The 15,525-nt window shown below is 35.2% G+C and overlaps 1 protein-coding gene across 2 annotated transcripts in view; it reads left to right on the top strand.

The window, feature by feature from the left end:
* SPATA17 (spermatogenesis associated 17) overlaps positions 1 to 15,525 on the top strand; it is a 90,762-nt gene that overhangs the window by 58,152 nt on the left and 17,085 nt on the right. For both annotated transcript variants that reach the window (XM_052673070.1, XM_052673078.1), the window contains one exon: positions 8,921 to 9,056. In XM_052673070.1, coding sequence (XP_052529030.1) covers positions 8,921 to 9,056 — 136 coding nt within the window. The remainder of the gene's footprint in view (positions 1 to 8,920; positions 9,057 to 15,525) is intronic.

Here is a 15,525-nt window from a genome sequence, read left to right on the forward strand (position 1 = left end):
TTGCTTTCGGAAACCTTTCATGCCTGACAAAATGAAATGTCAAACCTGACAGCTTACTAGCAAATATTCTCTGTACGTACTTCTAAATCTTTGTCCTTAGATTATAAACTCTTCAGGGCAGAGACCTTATCTTGTAATTGTGTGACATGTGCCTTCCATCTCTATGAATCAATAGAAGATCTTGCTGTAACAGTACTAAAGAATGCAACAGATGGGAAATAAGCAAACAAATGCAAATTCCTTTTTGCCGTACATACTTTGCCAAGGAACACATACTGTTTCAGTCCTCATTCAGGAATTTTCTGGACTATGGGAAGAGAAATGTTGTTGCATGCCAATGAAACTTGCTTTCCCTTCAAGTAGACTATCAAAACTTATTTGGAAGGAAACAGAACATATGTTGCACATGTTAAACATGATTTTCAAATACTGTAATAACTTTTGAAGCAGTTTGGCTTTCTGAGCCATAGCATTTGTAATAGCATCAGAGAAACCAGCTTGTTTTCCATACAGTCCCAAATACAGACGTCATCTATCCAAAAAGATTAAAGGTTATTGCTAAAATAGTTCCAGCTCCTTTCTTCTTGTGATGGAACACTTTTGTCCAATCATAATAAAACCTATTAATTCACCTGTTCTGACTTTATAGTTAACTAGAAACAAATGATGTTTTGTCAGCTTTTCTGTTGAATTCCTGCTCTTAGCAATCCTTTGATATTTGAATACCAGAATTCTGGACAGAAAGGAATTCAGTTTTCTTGTGAGCAGCCTATGATCCACTGATTCACTAGGATGTGATGCTTTGCTCTCAGCTTCATATTGCACATGTTAGCTTAAGGACAAGAACTTGAGTATGCTAGAATCAAATGTATTTGCACTTTTTAATTTTGAGTGTTAAATATTTTCTCGTATTTTCCCTAATTGAATATTTTAATAGTGATATTAAAAGGAGATTGAGCTTAAAAAAGAAATCTCTGTGTTCTGTTTTATTTTTTCTGTTTGCCAACAAAAATAATTGTTTTCGTTCCTTTTATACCAAACGCAATAGGAAAACTTTAAAACTAAAAGTGTACCTCAGTTTTCTGTTCTTTCCTGTGTTTGTTGTTATTCAGAATGAGAAAAAGCAGCTTAATTTTCTAATCTCAGTTTAGATTTGAACTAAGTTTTTTAAAACTTATTTTTATTTTTAACTTATCTTACTGAAATCTAGAAAACACTGAGTAATGATTTTCTCTCAATTAAGATGTTCTTTTCACTGAGATTTTGATTATGCATTCCAAATGAGGAGGAATTAAGTCCTTCACTTATGGGAACACATCGTCTCCAGTCTTTATTTGATAAGATTCACATAATGACTTTACGTGGTCATTATGTGGCCACTTTCAAGTCTTATCTTGAAATATTTATTTTTCTCATTCCTTTTGCTAAGTGAATCATTAAGACTTTAGACTTATACAGTTCAAATCTGGATGTGCCAACTTTGACAGATATAAATCGATCGACAGTCTTTATTTACCTTATGGGTAAAGAAGCATTTAGTGTCATCCTGAATGCACAGAAGCAGTAATTCTCAGCTTCATGCACACTAAATGTATAGTGGATTATACATTTTCAGGCTGTGATTGTTCCGTTTGTGCTTCAGATTCAACCAACCATGCAAGGGTCACATCTGTAACCTTGAAAAGGTGATGACAGAGCTGCAGGTCATCATCAGGACTAACACTCACTAGTAATGCCGCAGCTGCTGTGTGGTGTGGTGGTCTCCAGGGAGGAGTCAACAAAGGGTTACTCAGATTCTACAGTAATCTTTTTCTCAGCAGTGTCTATTATGAATTGACAAATTTCTTGTCTCTTTCTATGTAATTGTGTACTTTGGGACTGTGTTTCTTCCTGGTAGTGCTTCCTATGTTTATCATTCTTCTATTTTAGAAAATGAGAGAAAGAGCAGAGGAAGTGTGTGGCATTTGTGGAGAAAGTTTGTGCTTGCATGTAAGGAGAAACAGAGTCCTTGATCTGTATTTTTCAAGAACGAATATGAGTGTTTTATAGGTTTTATCTCAGACAATACAGAATTCCCACCATGTTTTGTTTAAAAAAAAACAAACAAACAAGCTCTGAAATCAGCTTATACATTTGTCTCTAAGTGTTCCAAGCTCTGAGAAACTTCTTGCTTCTGATAAATGCAGAAATAATTGAGAAAGCTATGGGAGAGGTTCAGGTAGGCAGCAGCAGTGCAAATGCAAAATAAATGAGTAAATTTTGTGAATGCTTATAGCAACTGCTGGATTTTACAATTTTGTACTGAAAGAGCAACTGGGCAATCTAACCTAATAAGGATGATTCCTTTTTCTTGCGTAATTGAAGCTGTTACTGCCTTATTGTGCTATTTTTCATACAAATGAAGTGATTTCCCCCTCCACTTGGATAGGAATGACAATTGGACTCCTTTGGGATGACCACTTAATAAACTGGTGTCTAGTTTGAGACATCAACTGCCGGATCCAGCATATTTAGATCACTGAGCATGAAAAGTTCTTTACTCAGTCATATGCAGCAGTACACAGGCCTAATTTTCCGGAGAACAAAAACGTAAATTATTTTCATTAATTTTGCCAAAAGCTGTCTCACATAATATGCCTCATGATCCAAAGTATACTATTAAATATCTTTATGAAGTCCACATACAGTAGAATGAATTGCAGTGTGGTGATAGAATAAGGATAAGGCAGCGATAACCAAGGCTGGGGCTTCCTGATTTATTGTTGGCTGCTGGTGTGACATCAGGCAAGTCACCTCGCTGCTGGCTCTCTGTGCTCAGCACTGTACTAGAGGCAGCCACGTCAATCCTGAACACATGGATTCACTTGTGTGCAGCAGAGTGCAATGTTTGCACATCGTGGCTCGCACTTGTTTTCAGCAAGGTGCTTTCTTTTAAAACCAGCATAGGTGCTTCCGTGCTACAATGATATGCTCAAAAGATGTACTTGAAGGTGTCTGTTTCAAAATGTGCACAGCAATAAAGGTAATAAAATATAAGAAAGCAAGTTGCTCTTGTTTGATAAAACTTTAAGATTTAAAAAAAATCTTCTCATTTGTATATTTTTAAGATCTTTTACTGTCTTTCTGACATAGCTGGAGTGAAAATGGCCACTATGTTTTATGTCATGCAGATACAACACGTTTGAAAACTTTGTTCAAATTATGCTTAGTTTTTCACATGCTTTGCAACTTCAGCAATCTGCATATTTTCCGGACTGTTATTGTATTATGATAAACAGGGATTATCATATATTTTCAGATAATGTTTTCTTAACAATTCAACTTCTATTTGTAACTCTTCCATTTATTTTAATTACTAGCACAGTGTGCAACATTTATTAATCAGCAGAGTCTTTTTAAGTTAAACTACTAAATTAGCTAACCCCATTAACACAGAATACTCCAAACAAGCAGTAATAGGAGAGGTAGTTACTGTGCAAATCGTATTATACATGCGGGTGCTCTAGGGCACAGTTAAGCATGATTACCCTCTTTTGATCCAGTATTCCTCTGCTTCTTCCAGCTAATTTCCACTGGAAATTTACAAAGTAGCGCCTTCATTTTTCCATCTTAATTTTTCTAATGAAGTTCTAGTACTTTATAACACTGGGGATGCAGATTAATAAGTCTGTATAATTAAGAAGTTCTGGAATTTGCTACAAAAGAGATCTCTTTTTCTTCCTACAGGAACTAGACAGTCCTTTTCTTCGTCACTTCATCACGTACGGTATTGCAGACACGGGTTAAATAAAGAAAGAGACAAAAGACTCTTAGATTTTCTCCTGTTAGGATAAAAAATGGCAGATAGTTTATTGAAAAATGATCTATATGTATGTAGCACATAACTACAGACAAGATTTGTAAGAATGCATCCAAAATAGGCTTGTCTTGCAAAAATACTGTGCTGATGTTAGATGCACTAAGTAAAATATGCTGCATAAAGACTTTGATTTTTAATGCACACTCATTACGAACTACATAATGGCAGCTCCACTGCCATTGTTTTGCTGTGGAAAACCATTGTTTTTTGCTTTGTACACCAAATGTAAAGATGAAGAGTGTTGGCTTCAGGTAGAAGCTGAATCTGAAAGCTTGAAATTCATTACATGTTTCATTTAAAAAAGCAAACAAAAGAGGTGTAGGGGTGGGGAGGGTTTGTTTGGAGCTAATTGTTCATGGCCATTACAGTCAGAGGAAGCTTCTTTTCATTTGAGTTAGGTCAAGGCAACATGAGGCAGCTTCTCTGAGCAGCCTGTTCCAAGTTCTCAAGTTCTCCAAGTGAAGATTTTGTCCCTAATTTCTGATCCACACCTACCCTCTAGTTTAAAACTGCTACTTCTTGTCCTGTGACAGCATTCTTTGACAAATCCTCCCTCTTGTTTGCACTGCTGCGCAGAAAGCTTACTCTCTTGGATTGCCATAGGCAGTAGAGTCCGTATCTGCTGCTGCTTCTCTCAACTTGGTCAGACTAACTGGACAGCCTCCGATATGTAAGAGCCCTCTTATCTTTCTGTCAAAATAGAGACATTGGAAGAGGAGACAGAGTGGGCAGGGGAAATAATAGGTGAAGAGATGCAGGAAGAAAGAGAATTAGGGAGCAAAATATATGGAAAAGAAGAATTAGATTAAATTAGTGGCAGCCTAGTGATACAGAATAGAATGAATGAAGAGACGGAAAATGCAAGTTTTATTAACAGATATTTAAGCTATCTTTTGAAATGTAAATATATCTCACTAACTACTGTCAAGTCTAGGACTATCTACTCTTTCAAGGCTTCTATGTCTTCTATGTCTTTTTTCTTGCTAATTCAGTCCAACAGATTGTGGTCCTGGAAAATTTGTAACTGGCCTTTGATACCACTGACAGTACCAGCTGTGGTCCTGGTCCTCTCCCAGTTTTTGTTTATATAATACTGCTATTTGTAAAACCCGAGTAGTTTCTCCTTTTGGTTCCCCTTTTTTCATCCTGTCTTGACTGAATTTATTGGTACATCTCATTTAAGCTTTTGCAATGGACAAAATGAGATCATTTTTCCTTTTTTTATTTGCTTCTTCGGAGAAAACTCACCTCTTGTTAAATCACGAAGTTTTAGAAAGGCTCAGCTTATGCTTACTATGCCTTGTGGCATAATATGAAATCAACGTGAAATTGAATTCTTCTTTCATCCTGCTACTTCTGTTTCTGTCATTTTTACCCTTCAAGAACTTCTGAATTTGCACTGAAGTAAGAAAAGCTGAAATCCAGATATGAGAATCCTACTCAAGTGAACTTTTTATGGTATAAACTACTGTGGTCTTAACTTGGGCAGGTCATAATGTTATTATACCACTGTCTGGATTTAATTTTCTTCTCCTTCCATCGCTCTCTTCTATCACATTCAAAGCACAAAGTTGGGGAATAGCTGTGTTAGGTGTATATGTAGAGCTGTAGATCAGAATGCCATTACTGAATTTTATGACAGAGCTATTGCTATTTTACTGTTATTATTGGTTGCAGGGCTATAATGACTTCCATATGACTCATTAATTCGGTTATCTACTAAACACACATACAAAAATGTTTTAATGTTATTTTATTTACTTATTCACATAGAATGATTTTTGCTTGATTTAAACAGGCACTGAATTTGCAAACATCTTTTCTTGTAGCTAGATCCTTGTTCCTGTCAGCATCAGCTCACATAGCTCTGACCTGAAATTTTTACAGTCAAACATTGCAACTTTGTTTCTACCACATTCAAAGATGAAACACTGGTAATCTCCATTCAGGCTATTATTTATATTTATATATATTATTATATTTATATTCCGGCTGCTATTTATGAAAGAATGATATGTAAGTGACATTTAGACTCTAAACATTGCTTATTAATGAGCAAGAAGTGATTATATAGCAAAAAAAAAATAAATAAAAATTACTGCTTCATGCCATCATATCCCATTATATTTTTAATGTTCTTTCATTTCAATTTTAGCGTTCTTTTATTGTTCAGTGTTAAAAAATTCATAGTTGCTTTAAGTTTTGTCTCAACCACAGACATACGTTCTGGGCTGTATGGCACTTACCCCAATCAATGATCTTAGAGAAGATATGCAGTAAAATGTGGAAGATTATATTTGTACTAAGTTGCATGTAGAGTATACAGTTAGTTGTGTACTCACAGTCCTGAAATGTTAAAATGTCTGTATAGATATTTGTTTGGAATCACGGCATACAGAGTTTGATCTGAAAAGAATGCCTCCTATGTTTTGTGATATTCCAATGATGTGACCATCGTTTCCAGTGCATTGAAGCTGATATTCAGCTCTGCACATAGTTCCTATGTCATCTCCTGATTCGTGTGGATGAGCTGATCAAGGCGCTCTTCATTTCATGATGTGGCTGCTGTGCATGGCCATGTGGAACACAGCTTGTCTTTCATGTTACTGTTTCCACTGCTGAAGCACACCACCCATTGCCTCACTGAGCTCACATCCACTGTTTGGTCTCCATAAAAATCCAGCAAGCATCAGTGAATGTCAATGGATGCCACTTCTTCCATGTGGAGGAATTCAATCATACCCCCTTTGTTTGATATGCACTTGCAGGTCAGATGCCATTTTGTCGGATTGCTCCTCTGCTGCCATCTGTCACACGGAAACAAAATGTAATGGAATGTTGGTGGAAAGGTTTAACTTCTACTGTCATACCATCAATATCTGTCTCTGACATTGTGGACCAAGATCATAGGAGACATTATTTTCAGAGCAACCCTAGTGGTTTACCCTGAGTACTGGTCTGACACACACACAAAAAAAAAAAAAAGAAAGAAAAAAAAAAGTTCAAAGTGCAGTCAAGCCGTCCAGATTGGAAATGTTATAGGGAAAGCTAGAATCATTGCTTTTCTTTACTTTATCTTCTACTGTTCTCCATTTTTTTTCCCCATTTTGTGTATAAATTTTACAGATGCAGTATTCATGTTGAATTATGAATGTTATGGCTCAACTAAATTCTATGCATATATAGGCAAATCCCTAAACTGCTAGCCTTGTCTTCTCAGCTATCCAATCCCCTGAGAAAGCCAATTTTCTTTCATGTCTGAACAAAAGAAAAATGTACTATTAAAATGCAATTCAGAAGTGATAAAAACTGCAAGTGGAGCAGCCGGCTCACAGCACCTTCGATGTATTCTCTGGGACATTGGGGCCGCATTAATTTTTGTGTGCTTGTGATGTCCATCCCATGTGCAAATTAGCATTACAAGTACTATAATCTGTCTTATGTGAGAGTGTCCTTTCCCATGAGTATACACATGCTACTACAGATTTGTATAATTTAGAAGTCTGCTAACTCAGTGTTTTTCTCATGCTAACTTTACATGTGGTACTTGATAGAGTAAATTGCTATAACTAGTAAAATTGCAAAATAGTTTATTTTTTATGAAGTGGAATTTAAAACAACTACAAAAAAAAAAAAAAAAAAAAAAAAAAAAAAAAAAAAAAAGCCCACCCAAACAGTTGCTGATGGATTATTTAGTGATATGAAATAATTTTCTGAGTTTGTATCAGCCAAGAGACAGAAATAAAGTTTTTATTATCCCTTTCTTCATAAACAAACAAATAAATAAATAAATAGACTATCTAACTCTCTGAGGGACTCTAGATCTGAAATGCTTTCAATTACTGAAAAGGTTTTAATTAACTACACATGTGGCAGTTAAAGCAATGTTTTAAGCTCCTGAAAAAGGTATTTCTAACTTTATAATAATTCTTCTGCACTTGTGAAGGACACTCCTTGCTTTTTTTGCAATACCAGTAATGAAGAGCTTCCTTCATGACATTTTCCGTTCTATGAAAATGTAACTGTTTGCTTTCTTTCTTGCAAACTAAAATAGAGAGGTGAAACTAAAACAAATTTGTAGGATCTCTTTCAGATCTTTTAGAAATGAAGGGTCCTTTACCTTCCTTCACACAGTTTACTGTGGGTCCAACCCTGAACACTTGTCCATGGGATTAGGGATATCTGCAAACCCCTTATATGTCCAGACGGGTAGCTGAAGTTTCACTCTATGGTGGCAGCATGCAAGAAGGGAGTTCATCCTTAGTACGATCAGAGATGAAAGAATCAAGATCCAAGAGATCACTAATCAGGAAATACTGATCACTTCAGAGTAAACCACACAATTCACAAATTTAAAAGAAACCAGTGATTTACCTTGTGTTCTGCCAATATGTGAATATCAATAGTATTATATTTAGTTTTCTTTCTGATAAGCTAGACTACAGTCTATTTTATTCTGTGTAACAGCTGCCAAAGGACTCATTTTCTGTTTTGATATACAGAAGGAGTTCTTTCTGGTGCAATTTAGATTTGGTTTATACTTAAATTGCTGACATCTTGAAGTATTTCCATCCTGATGGAATGATCAGATTGAAGTTGTGTTGTGAGACTTTTGGACTACTTTTAAGACAAATGCAAGGTTCTCTAGAAATGAACCCTCAACTTGTGCATGGTTTGTGCCTTCCACTGGCTTGTGGCATGGACTGCATTGCCTGTATCAACAAGCAAATCACTGCAAATTGAACCTTGTTCATTTCCTCCTTGTCCACATCCATTAGTAGGACAGATACAACCAAAGTAAGAATCTAGTAATACTAGTCATATGCTGTTGAAGCTCTATAGCTCTTTGCTCCAATTTTGGTTTTAAAAAGTAGTTATAAGAAATACTTTAGTAATCTTTTTCACATTACTTGTGAAGGGGAGAGGGTGCTACGTCAAGAAAGTAGAATGGGAAATATTAGGAATGCATGTCAATATCCTGATTTGCTGATATTTGATTTACATAAATCCTGTGGCATTCAGAGTACTATGTAGTAATTCTTAAATACTCTTAAATTTCAGATTTTTGCCATTTTCTTCATATCATAAAAATGAGAAGTATGACCTGTCAATTCATGCATCAGAAAAAATTGGCAAAGAAACTTACGGAATTAAGCATTTCCGAGAAGTACAGCCTAAAAAGTGGATAGCAGGCAAGGTAAGTCACTGCAAAAGTTAAAGAAAGGCTGATTTTTTTTAGAAAGTTATTTTATGCGATAGGACCTAGTCCTGAGATAATCAAATCCAATCTTATTGTAACAAGCATGTTATAAAACCACACTGAGCTATTGTGATATCAAGCTTTCTCAACACTCTGGAGAGTTAAATTTGAGGAAATTCAAAACATCTCACATCAACTACATGAGGATTTAGGAGCATGCTTAAGTACATATCCAATTATATTAGTTTTGTAAAGTTTTGCTGTTTCTGTCTTTCCTCATTTAAGATATATTACATTTATTTACTCTTATATGTGAAGACAAACCTTCAGCAAATTACGGAAAGAAATAGACCAAAACTATTTTGTTGCATATATTCTTCAAAAAATAGCACAAGTGAATGAAAAATTGTTTGTAAGATATTTTCATTAAACTGGCTTCTTAGTCAGAAACATCTCATATATTTCCAGTTTTGTGCTGTAGGAAATAGTATCCTCAGAACTTTCAGTGTTATGTAAACTATTTTCAGTGGTTGAAACCTAATACACTATGAGATTTCAAAAGTCCAAAAAGTTCCATCATTCACCAAGCACGATACAGAAAAAGGAAAACTGAGCAATTTCTTCTTAGCATTTTTCAGATTCTTAGCAGCATTAGGAAACCAAAGGTTCAGAACTTCTGAGTCTTCACAGTAGGTTTGTACAAAAACTAGGAAAGGATTTATTTTTTTTTAATCGTGTCGACTTCTGCAAAACCAAGCACACTCCCTGAAACTATATGAAAAAGGAATACACTGTTATAATATTACAATAGTGTAGAATTAATGAAAAAGGATGTAAGTGAGCCAAAACAGTGTTCTAACATAAATTTGTAGTTGTGTTTGTATTACTATTTTTTCATAGATATCATAATCAAATTATAATGTCCCAGTATGAGAAAGATATGGATTTGGCAGAGCAGTTCTAGTGTAAGACCTCAAAGATGATAAAGGAAGTGGAACATCTTTTATACAAGAAGAGCCTAAGGGAGCTGGAACTCTTCAGTTTGGAGATTATCAGGGGTGTCTCACTTATTTAAAGACCTAGTGGGAAGGAATGGAGATGGAACAAAATTCCTGTCTAGTGAGTCTGTGCTGTGAGGGTGGTCAAACACTAGAAAATGTTGCCCATTGGAGGTTTTGAAATTTCCTTCATTTCACTGAAGATATTCAAAACCCTAAAGGACACAGTCCTGGGCCACCAGCTCTAGCAGGTATTGTTTGAGCAAGGGGATGGAATAGGTGATCTGAAGAGGTCACTTTCAACCTAAGTAGTTCTGAGAGTTTTTAAGATGTGATTACTTACTTCCTTGGTACTAACTTATCTTGTATATATATGCAAAATAAGTTTCAATTAAATTTAGTTTGAGAAGTAGTATTTTTAATCATATTTTTTCTCCAAGTGTTAAGTTTTTTAAAAAAGATCATGGTAACATTTTGATACTTTACTATACAGAAATAGCTAAACTGCATTGCAAATAAAAACATGAAAATCAACATTCAAGTAAAAAAATTAATTTATCTTTCAAAAGCAATTAGTGGAGGATGGACTTGATTGGAGTCCAACTTCATGAGCATGATATATATATGTAAAACAGTATAAAGATTTGTTGGTCATACTTATCTTACAGTGTAAGGATTCTCTCTCTTCCAGTCCTTAGCAGTTCTTAGACCAGCAGTCTTAGTCAGTTCAGCAGACTGAAATGACAATGTCAAAAAATGTGAAAGTTGCTATATTGTATATCCTATAAGATATATATATATATAATTTGTATTATATAAATTACTGAACTTATCTGATATCACTAAACTGACTTTTGATTTGGGTATGTTTCAACCTAAATCTCTGGAGACGTATAGCTGTATGCATTAACTCAACATGACAAACAGCCTTCCAACTCTAATTGTAAATCAAAATTAATCTTCATTTCATCTGTTTAATACAGCCATTTTGGGGGGTTTCCATGAGATGATATTTATGTTAATGCATTATTACAGCCTGAATAACTGATAACTGCCAGGATGTGTATTCCACTTTTTATAGTAGTATCCTAGATAAATCTTTCTTATCATTGCTGATGAGAAAAACTATGGTGTAATTTCTTCCAGGAAGGCAGTTCTGTGGTTAGTGGCTCAATAACCCCTGTGATCTGCTGCAGTATTATTTGATACTAACTGCCTTTTTAAAAACTATATGTTAAAAAGCTTTTCTCTGTGTCCATGTGCATGTCCTGGTTGTATTTCCTTTAGATTTTTCACGTATATATAAGCATTTTAATTCAAGTTACGGAATTAGTATGCAAATTATGTAATTACTTCAGAAGCAAAGTGAGCAACAATGAAAAATAGTGCTTTGTAATACTTCATCTGGAATACTTCCACGTAGCTTTCAAAAAACTTACTATGTTAAGGGAAAACTAGTTCTGTTTTTCAATAAAAAACAAAAAAGCTAAGAAGTGTAAATGATAACGTACTTCTAGTGGGGGATGAGAATGTTCTTATCCAGTTGTATACTACTATAAAATAAAAATGCATGCATACTTTTTAAGTTGAAACAATATATGTCTAAATACCTTGGAACACTTTTGATTTATATGTGAGAAATACCAATATAGAAAAAAAAATACTACCAGTCACTGTGAGTTTAATCTACAGTGATAGGTCCCAAAATAGCTGGACAGTCAGGGGATCAAACACACTAACTATAATCTTTCAGTTGTCAAAACACTCACATATGCTCATATTTACTGAAGCAGAAATGATAGCTTACAGCTTTTAATTGGTATTGGAGTTAGGTTTGTGTATGCATTTTAGAAAACTGACTTAAATGACAGCATTATTTGGAAAATTCGGGACGTGATGTTTGAAGACATTCTTTGCTGAAATATTCTTTCCTCTCATGCCTTATTAGAGGTGAATTACAGTACAACTGCATCGTTGTTTCATTATTTGCAGAGGCATTTTGGCCCTAAACAGAATTTTATTATCTACAAAGCATAAAAATATCCAGTACTGCAAGGAATTAATTTAGAGAACCTAAGCATATTGCACAGAACATAAAGTTGACCTTTACCGTCTGCAGCTTTTGGAATGGAGTGGGATGTGGAACACATCATAGATTTAATGTGGCACAACGCTGTCTGCAGAAACTTGGGTGGGACTGTGACTGCCTGCCCATTGCACCTCATGATTGAATCTGCTGTCACCAGCATCCTGATAATAATGAACATTCAGCTTAACGACCGTGATTATGGTTATCATAATTGATGTGCAAGTGCTGTGTGTGGGGATCATTACAGCTGAACTGTACAGCAGAGAAACATGCCTTAGTTATGGATAATTTTACTTTTATGCATTGATTGGGATAAAATATGCCTTTCAAGTTCAACAGGCCAGAGTAATATAATTTTAGGAAGACTTCTACATGTATGAATTGATGATTATGAGCTTCCTGCAAAAACAGTCATTCTGGCTGTTTGTTTTGAATTGTTTCCTTCCATTAATAATGGGAAATAATTAAATAATTAGATGTTGAGTGGAAATCACTCATAGAGTACTGCCAGCATTAATCAAATATCAAGCTGAAATTTTTCTGATTGTGATGGCCTTGCCTTGCCTAGCCTAGGAAAAACAGCACTTGTATTACACCACAATTTTAGTTATGTTGGAGCGGTAGAAACTGGGCTGGAGTCAACATCACTTTCATTTTCACGCTGTATTGTGTAACCATTAGAGCAGACCATAGTTGTTGGTTATATAAATTGTATAGCTTCCACCTCTGTCACCAGAAGCAGAGCTAAATGAATTAAGCTAAAAGCTTAATTCAGGCAGTGTGGATAAAAGCACAAAGCACAACCAACAGTTTCAGTCAATTTTGCTGGATAGTGATTGCCATCAGCTAAGATTATGTGAAGTTGCAGAAGTATTTCATTCAGTCATATAATGACGTGTAGATGCACTTCAAGCTCGAGTTTATAAAATAAATGTTGGAGCATTAGTATAATGCTAGGTTTTTCATTGATTTACAGTAGATGTAAATTCTTCCTCTTTGTTCAAGAACTGGCAGAAGTGACCTATTTGGGACAACAGAGGTAACAGACCACAGAAGAAAGTCTAACTTGCTTTCTACCATAAGGAAGAGATGGCCTGAAAATCTCAGACCGTTAGAAAGCGAGCAAGACTTTTCTACACACGTGACTTTTCTGTGAAGTCAACCCATTTCCTTTCACATTCTTCTGAGGCCAGTGTGTCCTGTAGTTTCACAGAAAAACTGTCTTTGTAATACTGCAAAAGTACACTCTTTGTGTTTTTCCATCCCTTCCTACACTGAAATTTATTTGAATTTCATTTTAACTCGACTTAATCTGGCAGCAATTATACTTGAGATAATGTATGTGTGGTTTTTTAAACTTAGACTGTAACAATTTTGAAAGGAATTTGCTTGTTATTTTTTTCTTTTTGATTAGAGTAAAAAAGAAAGTACACAAGCATATTTTCTAACACAGAATAGTATCCTTGTGGAACAGGCACCTGTTCTATCAGCCTTATTAAATGTTTAAAAAAATTTAAACACCATAGTTACTAGTATGCTTTGTAAGAGAAGTTTCTAATATACATGAGGTAGGATATTTCCCTAAGCAATGTAAAGCCAACATAATGTGGCAGCTAGAATTGGCTCTATTGTAGGGGAATTATTAGGTGATCTGTAAGAGTTTGCGTTTTACACTACTGATTTCTACATGAGCCATGTCAGGGATAAGGGTTGTTGGAAAACTGTTGCACTCTAGCAGTCGCTGGCCAATGACATGGCTCCTATGTAATTATTACTGCTACTGTAACCTCATAGATCTATTCAGATGCTTCACCTGAACCCTTAGCTTGAGTTATCCTGGTGGATGAAAAACTTTACATGAGCCACCTGTGTGCTCTTGCAGCTAGGAAAGCAAACAGTGTCCTGGGCTCTATTAGAAGAGGGGTGGCCAGCAGGGACAGGGAGGTGATTGTCCCTCTCTATTCTGCTCTTGTGAGGTCGCATCTGGAGACCACGTCTGGTTATCTTGTTCCAAGTTAAGGCCGCTTTCCAGCACTTTGCTTCTTACCATATGTCTAAACCAAATTAAATAACCAAAATCCAAGAATCTGATCCTTCGAGTGCATCCTACTAATATATATCCTGTAGAATTCATGAAAAGTTATTCTCTTGGATTCTGTCTGCTGTTCTCAGAACAATCATTGTGAGTCAGAGCACTACTGTATCCTCATTTCATAATTGGCTTGAGGTACTCCTTGACTCCACATAGGGTGATTCCCGCAACAGCATCAATGTTCAGAACTTTGAGCACCTTGGAGCTCAGCATTTGGCTATAATCTTGGATAACAGTACTATAAAGAAAAGCAAACATGCAAAAAGCCAGGAAATGTAAAAAACAACAGTGAGAACAGTAGTCATTACCTCTGATTTACAGGAGTAGAATGAAATCTCATAAGATGCATCTGTTCAATCTTGTAGGAAAGACAGTCAGAATTTCAACTTTTCAACATACAATTTTTCCAGATTCCTTGTCCAATGTATATTTACAGAAATGCATCTTATTATAAAGATCCCTTTTGGAATTCCTACTGTTCCTGTGTGGTGGTTTTTCTCATTTTGAGAAAAATTCTTCAGGTCACCGCTACTTTGCTGTTCTTAAAAAACACTACTCATTGTGTAATGCAAATGGTTATTAAGTATCAGCTACCTCTTAACTTAAGTGTGGAAGGAAGGCTAAAATTGTGAAGCAAATTAAAGTATAGAAAATATTATATATATATATATATAAAATATAGAAAGGAATGGCTGGGTAGCTGGAAGGCTGGAAAGAAAAGCTGGAAAAGCTTTCTAGCAAATGTTACTGATGATTTACAGGGTATGATTTTGAAGTAGTACAAAGTAGTGATTGGGATGAGTCAAACCATTCAGTTGGTTATTTGCATGAGAAAAGATACTGTCACTGCTCTTCCAATCAAATCCATTCTAGTAGTTATTTGTCGGCAACTAGTTAAATATTTTATGAAACCTGATTTTTAGTCCTGTGATTTCTCAACGGGAAAATGCAGTCCCTTGATGATGATCCAAGGCTTTGAAGAATAAATTGATTCGAAAGAGAAAATTAGATGGTACTTATTATACTGTCTAACTAGCAATTCAGTGTCATTTGTCTGTAGGATGATAAATGTCTTGCTTTGCCTACCTTCCTCATTTAATAATGCAACTTGCATGTTTGTAGCATAAAAAGAAAATCTGCTTTTTAGTAAGTTAACTTTAACCAATATTACCTGCGGGAGATAGATATACATATTTAACTTCCCATTCTATACATTACTTAAGCATTTTAAATACTCTCGTTTAATGAGGCAAAAAAAAAAACCAAAACTTTACTAATGGAGTATCT

Source organism: Tympanuchus pallidicinctus, unplaced genomic scaffold, assembly GCF_026119805.1.
Source record: "Tympanuchus pallidicinctus isolate F22 unplaced genomic scaffold, pur_lepc_1.0 scaffold1, whole genome shotgun sequence".
Classification (NCBI taxonomy): Eukaryota; Metazoa; Chordata; class Aves; order Galliformes; family Phasianidae; genus Tympanuchus; species Tympanuchus pallidicinctus.